This window comes from Pseudopipra pipra, chromosome 16 (assembly GCF_036250125.1).
Source record: "Pseudopipra pipra isolate bDixPip1 chromosome 16, bDixPip1.hap1, whole genome shotgun sequence".
NCBI lineage: Eukaryota > Metazoa > Chordata > Aves > Passeriformes > Pipridae > Pseudopipra > Pseudopipra pipra.
Window position 1 is genome coordinate 10,048,569 of NC_087564.1, and position 13,713 is coordinate 10,062,281.

The 13,713-nt window shown below is 37.4% G+C and overlaps 1 protein-coding gene across 7 annotated transcripts in view; it reads left to right on the forward strand.

The window, feature by feature from the left end:
* Window positions 1-13,713, forward strand: part of TRRAP (transformation/transcription domain associated protein) — a 74,599-nt gene that overhangs the window by 32,360 nt on the left and 28,526 nt on the right. For all 7 annotated transcript variants that reach the window (XM_064673036.1, XM_064673034.1, XM_064673035.1 and 4 more), the window contains 17 exons: window positions 463-729; window positions 1,300-1,506; window positions 2,218-2,376; window positions 2,463-2,597; window positions 2,779-2,889; window positions 3,748-3,894; window positions 5,013-5,226; window positions 5,912-6,037; window positions 7,237-7,383; window positions 8,551-8,753; window positions 9,403-9,524; window positions 10,390-10,603; window positions 11,086-11,265; window positions 11,620-11,766; window positions 12,435-12,554; window positions 12,846-13,133; window positions 13,433-13,570. In XM_064673036.1, coding sequence (XP_064529106.1) covers window positions 463-729; window positions 1,300-1,506; window positions 2,218-2,376; window positions 2,463-2,597; window positions 2,779-2,889; window positions 3,748-3,894; window positions 5,013-5,226; window positions 5,912-6,037; window positions 7,237-7,383; window positions 8,551-8,753; window positions 9,403-9,524; window positions 10,390-10,603; window positions 11,086-11,265; window positions 11,620-11,766; window positions 12,435-12,554; window positions 12,846-13,133; window positions 13,433-13,570 — 2,925 coding nt within the window. The remainder of the gene's footprint in view (window positions 1-462; window positions 730-1,299; window positions 1,507-2,217; window positions 2,377-2,462; window positions 2,598-2,778; window positions 2,890-3,747; window positions 3,895-5,012; window positions 5,227-5,911; window positions 6,038-7,236; window positions 7,384-8,550; window positions 8,754-9,402; window positions 9,525-10,389; window positions 10,604-11,085; window positions 11,266-11,619; window positions 11,767-12,434; window positions 12,555-12,845; window positions 13,134-13,432; window positions 13,571-13,713) is intronic.

The following is a 13,713-nucleotide window of genomic DNA, read 5'->3' on the forward strand; positions in this document are numbered from 1 at the left end:
CAGTCATCAGTAGGACTAGACTACAATTTTCACTTTGATACCTTCAGAACTTGAATATCTGTCTTTAAACATGGGCCTTACATGGCTGTAATCCCAGTCTTATAAGGAAAGCTTTCCATGACTGAACACAGTACCTTTCTAATTCACTGCTGTTTCATGAAACCAATTATAAAAAAAATGTTGAAGATAAAGCTTGGGGTTTTTGATTTATTTATTCTTATGGGCTAGCACTTTGGAAATTCCCAGATGTGCTCATTATTTAAAAGTTCACACTTTAGGAGTTTGTTTTGAGGGTACTAAACTGAGTCAAAAAAGTAATTACAGGTTTTAGTCTTCTTAAAAACCACTCAAAAGGCAAAAGGCTAAGACTTTGCTTTTATAATAATAAAACTTATTGGGTTTTTTATCTTCTTTTTCTTCTTTTTTTTCCCTCCCTCACTTTCCTTGTCTCCTCATTGATAGGTACTTGATCCAGAAAAGCAGGCTGACATGCTGGATTCCCTGAGGATACACCTGCTGCAGTTTGCCACGCTGCTGGTCGAGCACGCCCCGCATCACATCCACGACAACAACAAAAACCGCAACAGCAAACTCAGGCGCCTCATGACCTTTGCCTGGCCCTGCCTCCTGTCCAAGGCCTGTGTGGACCCAGCCTGCAAATACAGTGGCCATTTGCTTCTGGCACACATCATTGCCAAATTTGCCATCCATAAGAAGATAGTTCTGCAGGTATTGGGCTTGTGTTCGTTTGTTTAGGGGATGTGGGTAAGGTCTGCAGTGTGCTTTATTTTAAGATTCAGGACAGAAGCTGCACAGTGGGTTTGAATACTTAGTATAAAGGGAACAGTTAAATTCAAATACCACAAATACAGAAGGAGCAGGCCAAATATTTAATATGATTTACTTGTGGATAGGAGAGTGTAGAAGAAAGTTTGAAGGTAAGTGAAAACAGGGAGGATAAGTGAGACAATGAAAAGTCCTTGGTTGAATTAACAAAAATTGGAAATATTTCTTCATTTAAGAGACAGACACTTCATTTGAGACAGAATATGGGGACCAAGGGAAAACTTTGAATTGGACAGTGGAGAGGGAGGAAGAAAACGGAGTGTAAAGGAAACAGAAGTACATGCTGTATACTTCTGATGATGATATATCGTTGTACATTTAACAAATTACGGGCCTTTAGGGAAAAAGTGTATTTTTTTAGAAAACATGTGTTGTAGTTTCTCTTTCTTTATAAATGCTTTGTTTTTGTAAATACATATAGTATTAATGTTGATCAGAAACTTTGGTGTTTAGGTTTTTCACAGTCTTCTGAAGGCTCATGCCTTGGAGGCCCGAGCTATTGTCAGGCAGGCCATGGCTATTCTGACTCCAGCTGTGCCTGCTCGGATGGAGGATGGACATCAGATGCTCACTCACTGGACGCGAAAAATCATTGTGGAAGAGGGTCATAGTGTTCCCCAACTAGTGCATATTTTGTACTTGATAATACTACATTTCAAGGTACTTGTACCAGTGATTCTGGTAGTCACTGTATCTCCCATATCAAGGACGTAAACTGCAGTTTGATTAGAAAAATAACATACTCTGATGTATATGGTTTAGCTGCAAAATATGTAATATATAATCTGTCTCTAAAGATACTTATCTATAACTGAAAACAACTATTTAGTAGCAAGTAGTTTATTAAGCTCTATCATGACTGAAGTTAAAACTCAGTGTCAGATGAGATGAACTCATTGCACAAACACGAAACAAATGAGGGAATGCTGCAGAATGTCAGCATGGGATCACTTGAAAATGCATATTAAAATGCAATCCAAAGGGACAGCTAATACACATTTAAGGCACTTTTGAGGAAAGATGCCTCAGCTCTTTTTGAAGAATGTCTGAGTGTGTTCAAATGTGAGTTGAAGCTCTCTAAAGGGTTGGCAAAAAATTGGCATGATTGGTCCTGGAGAAAAATCGTGACTCTTAAAAAGAACACGTTCATTTGGGTACATGAAATCAGGAGTCCCTACTGAAAATTGTAGCCAAAATTTTATTTCAAAGCACCAGTTACTTTTCAAGATGGCAAAATTTGAATGTGGTACAGATTTAGAAAACTCTGGGATTGATGACTATTTTACCATTTTGCTTTATTTCAACTTTCTGGGTTTTTTTGTAGAATTTTATTGGTTAATGACTAACATTTCTGTGAAACCATTTTTTCAGGTTTATTATCCAGTGAGACATCACTTGGTTCAGCATGTGGTTAGTGCCATGCAGAGACTGGGCTTCACTCCCAGTGTTACAGTAGAGCAAAGAAAATTAGCTGTGGATCTTGCTGAAGTGGTTATTAAATGGGAATTGCAAAGAGTTAAAGACCAGCAGGTAGGAAGTCTAAATAAATGGTTAAAGAATGAACTGTTACGCAGTTAAGTGTAGTTTTTTTAACATGCACACTGCTGATATTTCAGCCAGATTCAGATATGGACTCAAGTGCAAGTGGAGAAGGAGCAAGTTCTGCCTCATCTGGTGTTAAAAGAGGATTGTCTGTGGATTCTGGCCAAGAAGTTAAACGATTCAGGACAGCTACAGGAGCAATAAGTGCTGTAAGAAAAAATCAGGGTTTGTTCAGAGACTCTGAAATTACAACCTGCACTGACTAAGCAATTCAGCATAATTTTTTTTCCCCCATAACTCAAAGTTAGCTTTAGAAAACATTTTAAATCTGTTCTTGTTGTTTTCCTTCTTCAATCTTGCTTATGGGTTTTGTGTTTTGTGTCCATGCAGGTGTTTGGACGTAGCCAGTCCCTGCCAGGAGCCGATGCCCTCCTTGCCAAGCCCATTGAGAAGCAGCACACAGACACAGTCGTGAATTTCTTGATTAGGATCGCTTGCCAGGTAGCGTGTTTGTTCTGATATGCAAATACCAGTGTGGCATTAGTAGCCAAAACTATAAACCCCTTTCTTCATACAGGCCCTTTTATGCTTGGATTGTTCTAGTGTTCCTATACTTTGTTTCCTTGATTCATTTCTGTGTTTGCGTGGTGCTGCCAAGTATGGTTGTGCTATTGCCTGGGTTAAAGAGCAAGAATACTTCACCCCAAAACTAGATATTTGGGGGGTTTAATAGGAAATGACTATCAATTACATATGTAAGGATAATGACTGTAGTTGTATTTTCAAGATCCAATACATGGGATTATTTTTGTTTTTCATCCAGCTTGTAGAACTAAAGCTTTTCACCAAATTTTCAGAGAACAAACTTTTCTAGAGTGGGGAAAATTAGCTGGGTGTAGCTCAAAGCTGAGAAGTTTTATGGCTTCTGCTCCTGCAGCAGACTCAGCTGGTAATTAGCATGGGATTTTATACACCACAGTCTATTGCACAGAGTAGATGGGCTCTTAAGTATATAGATGAATTGAGTAAAGAGCTGCATATGTTTATGGGTACCTTGCAAACAGTAAAGATTAACCATCTTGAGCATGTTCAGAGTTGTAGCAATAAAGTATGGGATGAAACTTTTTTTTTAAATACACCTTTGATGGGTGATTTGGGGTAATTAGCTGGCAATTTAGACACCAATTCTGGTGTTTACTATTAGTTGTCAGCTTTTTATGCATTTAAAGGCTCTGTGACTGTACTGATAAAACTACTTAAGCCTATCAGTTGCAGAAGTAAGAAATGATATGCTTGCTTAGAATCCATACTAAATGAATGAGTTGGTTACCGAAGGGTGTCATTCTGATGAATTGGTAGGTAAATGACAACTCCAACACTGCTGGATCTCCCGCGGAGTTGCTGTCTCGCCGCTGTGTCAACCTGCTGAAAACAGCCTTACGGCCAGACATGTGGCCCAAGTCAGAGCTGAAGCTGCAGTGGTTTGACAAGCTGCTGATGACTGTGGTAAGTTATGTTCTAGTCCTGGAGGGCTTTAGCTTTCACTGGCACGTGAGATACCTGCATACTGATTTTTACAGTACTAATCTTTTCTTCACTGTAGTGGAATAGATAAATTGTGAAGTATGTGAATGGCATCAGTGGTTATAATTTGTAGAGCTGCAGTACTTAATGGTTGGTGGGCTTTTTATTTTTGTGATTTTTTTTTTTCTTAATAGGAAGTTTTACGGATTGATTTTATTGATTCCTGGTTTTCTGACTACATTATGGTACTATGAAGTTCACTGAAAGGCTAGCTCTCTGTAATGGATGGTACAACATTTTATTTATAGTTTTTATGCTGTTTGTGTGCTTTCTGCCATATAATAAGTTTTTCTACAACTATTTTGTTTGTATAATACTAGATACAAATATTTAATAAACTAGTAACTTTACTAGATGGTCCTTGAAAGGGCAGATAACTATTTCCATCCTTTTCTCCTTCTCCTCTTGGAAGAGCTTTTATTGTGGCTCCATTTGTTTTGGGTTTACAAGTGTTGATTGTGCTCCAGGGAGCTCATATTTGTTGCTTTGCTTACCTTTTCCCAAGTAGTGTGCAAAGTGAGTGAAAATTGCCATTAAAATGGATAATTTATGAATAATTTACTATCTTAATGATAATTTAATTTATTTACAAAGATAGATCCAGGAATTTTTTTTCATTGGGTCCAAATATTCCCTTTTCTATCCTTTAAACTATAACTTATTGTAAAGTATGCTGGTTTAGCTCTTCACTGAAGGCCTGTGTCTGAAAGGTGTTGACAAGGAACACCATTCTCTGTTGACAGCATTTCTAACCAGCAAGGTTGCAGGCAAATTTCAAACCTGAGCATCACATCAAACACCAGAAGGAACATACCCGTACATACTCAAGTGATATTTTTGTGGTTAAAGATTTTGTAGTGCTTGTTTTTTTACAGTTTTATACTGCATGACTTATCCAAAAGATTGATCTGAAGCATCAATATTGTAGAAACCTCAACTTTATTGTAGACTTTCAACAGATTTGAGCTGAACTTGGTAATCTGTGTAATTCTTAGGTGTTTTATCCCCCACTCACTGCCTTTTTGCATGTTTCTGTTTAGGAACAACCCAACCAGGCCAACTTTGCCAACATTTGCACCGGTTTGGAGGTCCTAAGTTTCCTGTTGACTGTGCAGCAGCCCCCTGCTATCCTGAGCAGCTTCAAGCCCCTGCAGCGAGGGGTGGCAGCCTGTATGACCTGTGGGAACACCAAGGTGCTGAGAGCAGTGCACAGTTTGCTCTCTCGCCTCATGGGGATTTTCCCTACAGAACCAAGTAAGTGGGATTTTCTTCCTCCTTTTGTCCTTTATTACTGAATAACTGAAGTGGTTAAGGGTGGGGTGAAGGCACTTTTTGGAGTGTGTTAATATTCTGTTTTATGATTCCTACATTTAATGGTCCATTTTAGCTTGCACTTTCAACCTCTGTTTAAAAAGGAAAAGCTGAAATAAGTAATCGTGTGGAATACATCATTATCCATTGACATAAAAGCTTAATAACCTGTGGCTGTCATAACTTTAGTTCAAGGAATGCATGCTATAAATTTAATGTATTTTTGCAATTAGAATTTTTCAGCTTCAGAAGTGCAATTTTTTAGTTGTTAAGCTTTGCTGTTTTGCTGAAAAAGGGAGATAAAGTGTAAAAAAGAAAGGCAATAGGTAATATGCTGTGTCTTAATAGAAACTAATTTAGGTAATCTCTTGGAAAAAAAAAATCTATAATGTAAAACTGCTCCTCAAATTGAGTTACTCAGAAGAAGTGGTTTACTATTATAAAATACATACTGGTTTTATAATAAAGAGATTTATATAAATGACAGATCTGCTTGTGTTACCTTGGTTTGTTGACAAGATGAAACTCCAGTGATGTTTTATCAACTGAGTGTTCAGAGTATAACTGCTCCTTGCCTGTTCTGTGGCTAATCTTACCAAAAGCAAACACACCTCTCTCTACTCCGCAGGTACCTCAAGTGTAGCTTCAAAGTATGAAGAGCTGGAGTGCCTTTATGCTGCAGTTGGAAAGGTTATTTATGAAGGATTGACTAATTACGAAAAAGCCACCAACGCCAACCCTTCCCAGCTCTTCGGTATGTGTCCCGCTTCTCTGGGAGCTGGGTGTGGAATGCTCTTAATGAGTCAGGTCTTTGCCATGAGGAAGTTGCAATCTGATATCATGCAGAGGAAGCTGTGGGAAGCATTTCAAGCTACCTTGAGATGAGCTTGGGGTGTCTCATCTGTGGGGAAAGGGACTGGAGGGGGATTCATTGTGTTCTGTCTTCTCCCAGTAGCTGGTTTGGGAGCAATTATTGGAGCTGCAACTGTAATAGATGGAAGCCTTCTGTATGCAAAGTGCATAGGAAAAAAGATTCAGCATTCAAATTAACCAAAAAATAAAGTGAAAGTTACTGGAAGCTTGTTACATGGAAAAAACCAAATCCTGCGGAGTACTCTGAGATACAGTAGAATAGTTCAAGGAATCTGTGTACACAGTTACTGCCTTATAGTTTCTTTTCCAGTTTTTTTAAAGTCTCATTTATCAGATTTAGACAGTGTAGAAAGATTTATGTATTCATAGGTCTTAAGTTCTCAGTAAGCAAGAAAGTACAAAAATGCTATTTTTTCTTGACTGAGAAAATCTGAATTTTTAGCATATACCATTCTGAAGAGCTGAAATGTTTCTTCTTTTTTCTTATTTTTTTTTTGTACTTGCTTAACTGGTAGAGAACTCAGATACGTAATAGAATGACAAAGATGTATTGGAATAATAGAATGTGGTCCAGGACTGGTTGTGTTGGTAATACAGACTTGAAATTGTACAATGTTGGAAAAGTTGCTGATTTAAATGGCAAATGTCCTTCACTATTCTATTCTGTGAGCTTTGTAGATGGTTGTAATTTCGCCTTGGGAATTGCCTATTTGTCAGATGTCAGGACAAGCTTTACAACAAACTAACCAAGAAAGATGTTTGTTACATTTTGTCCAGAGCTCCCTTAAAAGCAGCGCCACAATCCAGCTGTCAGGTCGTGCATATTGCAGTAATTCTGTGGCCCAGAGGCTGAACTTTGTGGGCTAAATGTTGTGCCCATCTGAGCACAAAAAGAAATGGTTTTTTTAATGAGTATGTTTTTTAATGGGCACACACAGGATGTGTGTGCTTCTTGAAATCTTTTTAGATTTCTAGTGTTTGTAACTTGGGCAGTCCTGTGCTTCTTTCATGGCATCTGTATTTTACTCAGGTCACATCCAAGAGAGGTTTTAATTCCTAAAGTCACATTTTTATCTCTAGGGACTTTAATGATCCTGAAGTCTGCCTGCAGCAACAATCCCAGCTACATTGACAGGCTGATTTCGGTTTTCATGAGATCCCTGCAGAAGATGGTCAGGGAACACTTGAACCCACAGGCAACAGCAGGAACTGCAGAAGCAAATACAGGTATTAATATTATGTCACCTGTTAATGATTAGAAATGTTGTAAAATATTAAAATATCTTCACCTCAAAGAGATTTAAATGATTTTTCAGAGTTTGTGTGCATTATTACATGTTAGAAAATACTTAGTGAGAAGCATTACTGAAGTATTGAAGACTAAAAATACACTTACAAATTCCATTTTCCAGCTTAATATATGAATATCAGTATAACCCAAACTTTCCAGTGGATGGTTAGTGAAATATTTGTTGAGCTGCAGCGTAAATAGAGATAGTGAAATTCTTTGAGACTTTATGGTGTTGAGGGAAGAAGGGCTGAATTTTTTTGATTGTTCTGTGCTTTCACTTTTTTTTACTCCTTCCTGTATTATAATATTGGAACAACTGTGTGTGAATTAATTTGTTGGAGCTGGTGTTTTTTTCTTAAAATAGCATCTTTTTCAGTCTGTCCAATTCTATCATCAAATGAATTAGGTCATGAGTCATTGAAAAAATCAGATGTTGTAGAAGAAAATTCAGTGCTAGTAAAGAGCTCTGTAATTTACTAATGAATAAGCTACTGAAGAAAATACTATGAAAGAATTGCTGCTGTTAGGTTTCCAGCCCATATTTTGATTAGATAAATGAGAAGCTTGCAAGTTTTATTAAAACTGAGAAACAATTGGAAAATTATTAAAATTGACAGATAAGCAGGTCAGAAAATTAGCTGAACAGAATTAGATGTGCCGCATCATAGAGAATTTCTTTCACAGGGGTAATGGCAGTTTTTTCAGTATTGGGGGTCTATAATACCTTTTACTAAAGATTTACTGAAAGGAAATCGCACGGGTTTGCCTTTAGAATTTTTGAATGGATTTGGTTTTAGAAGGAATCATAGAATCATAAAATCATAAAATGGTTTGGATTTGAGGGAATGTTAAAGATCATTTAATTCCAACCCCCCTGCCATGGGCAGGGACACCTCCCACTAGAGCAGCTGCTCCAAGCCCCACCTAGTCTGGCCTTGGGGTCTGTCTTAGTTGTTTAGGAATGAAAAGTAGTGATTCTGAAAACATTATTTCTAGGGATGTATTTCCAAGTTGCTGTTATTCAAATTACAGTAGCTTATCTTGAAGGTTTTTTTCCAAGGTGTTTTGTGTACACAATTCTAATCCTTTCTTTGCATCCATAGCAGGTACAAGTGAACTGGTAATACTCAGTCTGGATCTTGTGAAAACTCGTCTGGCTGTGATGAGCATGGAAATGAGGAAAAATTTTATACAAGCCATTCTAACATCTCTCATTGAAAAATCTACTGATGCCAAAATTCTTCGTGCAGTGGTAAAAATAGTGGAAGAGTGGGTGAAAAACAATTCCCCAATGGCAGCTAATCAGGTAAATTGAGTAGATATAATCATTATTGCTCTCAAATACTAAATAACTATAAGCCACTCTTATTCATCAGTTTTGACAATGAGGTTTGTAATGATCTGTTAAAAATGTTTAGATGCTCTCAATGAGGTTTGGACTACTTTGCATTCCCTGTGAAAATGGCTGGAGTTATAGATGCTTGGCATTTTGTGGGCTTATTTTCGGTGTGTGATCTCAAGTGCTGTTGAGAAAGTTTTAAAATGGAAGTTCTAAAATATGTTTCACGTTAACCTGGATAGAGAGATTCTTCAGGAGGAAGATGACTAATACTGGTATATATCATGCTACTCTGTAACATTTTGTGACCTCCTCAATTTCCATGTTTTCTGTTAGAGCTGAGTACTTAATAATCTAGTGCTGTGTTAGATTTTTGTAATCATTGAACAGCTTAACCCTGGTAAAGTCACAATTTTAAAATTCTCCAACATATATTAGAAGGATAAATGCTTGAGTTACTTTTCTTTTTAAGAACTATGACCTAATAAGCTATTTTTCAATACTTCAAAAGTGCAAGAGTCCTATAAAGGATGGCTGAGTTGTACTTTGAATGTGCTAGTCCTCTGCATGTTTGAAGATGAATTGACAAAATTAATCATGTCTTCTTTTAACACAGACACCTACTCTCCGGGAGAAGTCCATTTTACTGGTGAAAATGATGACTTACATTGAAAAGCGTTTTCCAGAAGACCTTGAATTAAATGCCCAGTTCTTAGACCTTGTTAACTATGTCTATAGGTAATTATAGCAATTAATCATTTATTGCAGCTTATTGGTTCATAATTTGTACCATATATGACCTTTATAACATGTCATCAATCTTTTTAGGTCTGAATTAAGGAGTTTTTTTAAATGCATGTTTTTTATTCTAAAATGCAAAATCCAGTCATTTCAGTGAGACCACAGTACATATTTATGGAAGGCAATTTGAAAATAGAAGTTCCTTAGAAAGGATTTTTCTGTTTTGGCACTGATAAAATATCTCCATGACCCCAATTGCTTCCTTTCACAAGATCCCAGGGCATCCTCATAGCTGGTTGTATATTCAGCACTGTGGTGACAGCTGAAATCTGTATTTTCACATCTGTAGGATATAAAGATTTTTTTTTTTCCTGGAAACTTTATTATAAATTAGACTTTCAGGAGAATTACTCTGCTAGGTAGACTGACAAGTTTTGAATCATGATGAAATAATTTAAATAGTCACCTTATCAACAAATGCCAGGTATTTAATGTTGTGCTGCTCATTGCCATTATTTTGCAGTCCCTGTTTGCTGCTGGACTGTTTGCTGGTTCCCTGTGCAAAGCCTTTGTGTGGACACAGTGCTCAGAAGTTTTTATCAATGAATAGCATTTGTCATTTCAAACAGAACACACATGTGGCTCAGTGGTTTACAAGTATGATAAGATTTTGTTCTAGGGCAGCTTTCTAAGGAACAGCAATATTTTCTTTGCTGTTTCTCTCAAAACACTGCACCTGGACGTGTTCCACACCACAGGGGCTTTTACAGAGTATCACCTCTGGATTTTTAGTGTTTTATATACAAAACTTAGGAGGCTTCTCTTTCTAATGTCTCTGTTATTTCACCTTTACTCACTTTAGGGATGAGAATCTTTCTGGTAGTGAACTTACAGCTAAGCTGGAGCCAGCGTTCCTGTCGGGTCTGCGCTGTGCCCAGCCACTCATCCGAGCCAAGTTTTTTGAGGTCTTTGACAATTCCATGAAACGTCGTGTTTATGAGCGTTTACTTTATGTGACCTGTTCCCAAAACTGGGAAGCCATGGGAAATCACTTCTGGATAAAGCAGTGCATTGAGGTAGGGAAGTTATTTGTATCAGAAATACAGTTAGAAATATGTTTGGTTCCCTATGCTTGTAGTGTGTATTATCCATATCAAAGCTGAAAATACCAGGTCTGCTGGTATGACAGGTGTTAGGTGGGCTTGCATTGAAATGAAATTGCATCTTTGCTTATTTAAAACAAGGTGGGACCAAACCTTTTTATTTTAACAATGTATGTATTAAAACATGAGTTTAAGGACTGTGAACATCCTTTTTAGGGTAGCAGTGAGAGTCTGAATACATCAGTGGATTGAGGGCACTAATTATATGTGTTAAAAAGTACAAAATGCAGGCTTTAGGTGCAGAAGATTCTATTGAATAAAGGTGATAAATAGGCCTTAAACACGCTATTGCAACTTTTCCGTTGTTTTTAAAAATTAAACTGTAGTGATGTTTTCTTTGAAATACTACAGTAAAATGTATATTTAAAAGCTCCTCTTGCTCTTCCATGTCTCAGCTCCTGTTGGCAGTGTGTGAGAGGAACACCACAATTGGCACAAGCTGCCAGGGGGCCATGCTGCCCTCCATCACCAATGTCATCAACCTTGCTGACAGCCACGACAGGGCAGCCTTTGCTATGGTGACCCACGTCAAACAAGAGCCTCGGGAAAGGGAAAACAGTGAATCCAAAGAAGAGGTAACTGACAGAAAATAGTGTGGAAAAAATGTCTTTGGTGGAATATCTTCTTAGTTTCTCAGCACATAAGTTTGGAGAACGTGTCTTGAGGATGATGTGTACAGATTGCTGGTGTGTCTCGTGTTTTAAGCCTTCGTGGGTTTCTCAGAACTTGCATTCGCTCATTGAGCCTTTTTTTACTAGAGCACTCCAGCAATTGCATATCTGAACCTGAAGAAGTAGCAGAAATAGTGAGACCTGAAATAAGTTGATAAGGAGGGTATTTTGTATTGGGGAAAAAAAAGCAAAAGTACCTGTAGCAAAAGTTATAGAAGATAACTGTGTTTACTTACTAAGTTATTTACCTCTGTACAGGATGTTGAAATAGACATTGAATTGGCTCCAGGAGATCAGACCAGTACACCAAAAACCAAGGAACTGTCGGAGAAGGACATTGGGAATCAGCTGCACATGTTGACCAACCGCCATGACAAATTTCTTGACTCTCTTCGAGAAGTGAAGGTTGGTACAGCTTGTTGGTGACAAATCCCTTTAATACTGAAATCTTCTAACTGATCTGAGGTGTATTTTTCTTTTTTCATCTCACACTTCTGATTTTTTAAACTAAATTTTCTTGTGTAGACATGTTTTATAATCTGATGTAATTTCTTATCTGCATATGGTAAAAAATTCTTAAGCCTTCGTCAATAGTTGTTACTGTATCCCTTTCCTACAAAATTGAATTTCATCTTCCTTCACCTGTAAGTGTGTTTTGACTGTTTGGTTCAGAAAATAATGATGGCAAAGACAGGGTATAGAATCAAAAATGTGTATCAGCATCTTATGATTAAATAATTTCTAAGAAAATAATTGTAGCTGAAAGCTATGTTGAAATAACTCTCACAGTAGTAACATCTCTGTCCAATTAACCTGATCATTCCTATTACCCAAGTCATCTTCTTTCTTTTTTCCTTCTTTTTTTTAGAATGGTTACAATAATGAATCAGAGTCTTTATCAACATGAAAATAAGATGAATTTATTCTTACAAGTGTATATTGCTAAAGGAAGCTTATTTTTGTGGAAAAGGCATTTGCATTACTGCTTACTCTATATTAGTACAGTATAACTGAACTGTTTTTCCACAGTATTAATTGTATTTTCCTATTTATGTGAATCTCTTTGTTCCCAGACTGGAGCCTTGCTGAGTGCCTTTGTTCAGTTATGTCACATTTCTACACCTTTGGCAGAGAAGACTTGGATACAGCTTTTTTCACGACTTTGGAAAATCCTGTCTGACAGACAACAACATGTGAGAATCTCTCTCTCCCACTTACAGATTCCTCTTTGTAAATGACTGCTGTTTCAGGAAAATGTATTTTTGTGATGACTTTGTTCACTTACCTGGAGAAGTTTGCCATTCTTTGACTAGTGAATGCTGTAACCTCTATCAACACATCTTTTGAAAGAAATAGGGCCTTTCAATTTTCAAAGAGAAATATACTTGTCAAAGGGTTGTTCCCTGAACTAAAGAGATTTTAAATCTAGATTCTCTAATTGAACAATCTGAATGATCAGATAACTATTATGTTTTTTCTTCTAGGCTCTAGCAGGTGAAATAAGCCCTTTCTTGTGCAGTGGCAGCCATCAGGTGCAGCGAGACTGCCAGCCCAGTGCCCTGAACTGCTTTGTGGAAGCAATGTCACAGTGTGTTCCTCCCATTCCCATCAGACCATGTGTCCTGAAATACTTGGGTAAAACTCACAACCTCTGGTTTCGTTCTACACTGATGCTGGAACACCAAGCCTTTGAAAAAGGACTGAGTCTACAGATAAAGCCTAAACAGACAACAGAATTTTATGAGCAGGAAAGCATAACTCCTCCTCAACAGGTAGTGTTTTATGGTTTTTTACATTAAAGACCAAGTTGCTGGCTCATTGAACTCTATGATTTCATCTGCTGTGTTAAGAATCGGTGTACAAGCCTTAGGATTTTTTTGTTATGCAGTGTTCTCAGTACGTGGTTGTTAATAAGTGCTTGCCTTCTAGAGTTTTAAAGACTTTATTATAGAGACATCTCTATATCATGTCTTTCTCAGCTTGCCTCAGTGTAGAATGTGAAGGTTTGCTATCTGCTGTGCTTTATAAGGACAGCTTGACTGTGGAGAAATACATATTCTTAACATTCTAGGAAATACTGGACTCCCTTGCTGAGCTCTACTCCTTGTTACAAGAAGAGGATATGTGGGCTGGACTGTGGCAGAAACGCTGTAAATTCCCAGAGACAGCAACAGCCATTGCCTATGAACAGCATGGCTTTTTTGAACAGGTACAGTCTTGATATTAGAAATTATGAGAATGAGTATTCTGATCAGCAAGAAAAAACTCTGAACAATAATTATTAACTTTAATCTTCTAAAATAAAAGGTACCACAGCTTCTCTACTGTCTATGGTAGTAGTTTAAGGCCTGT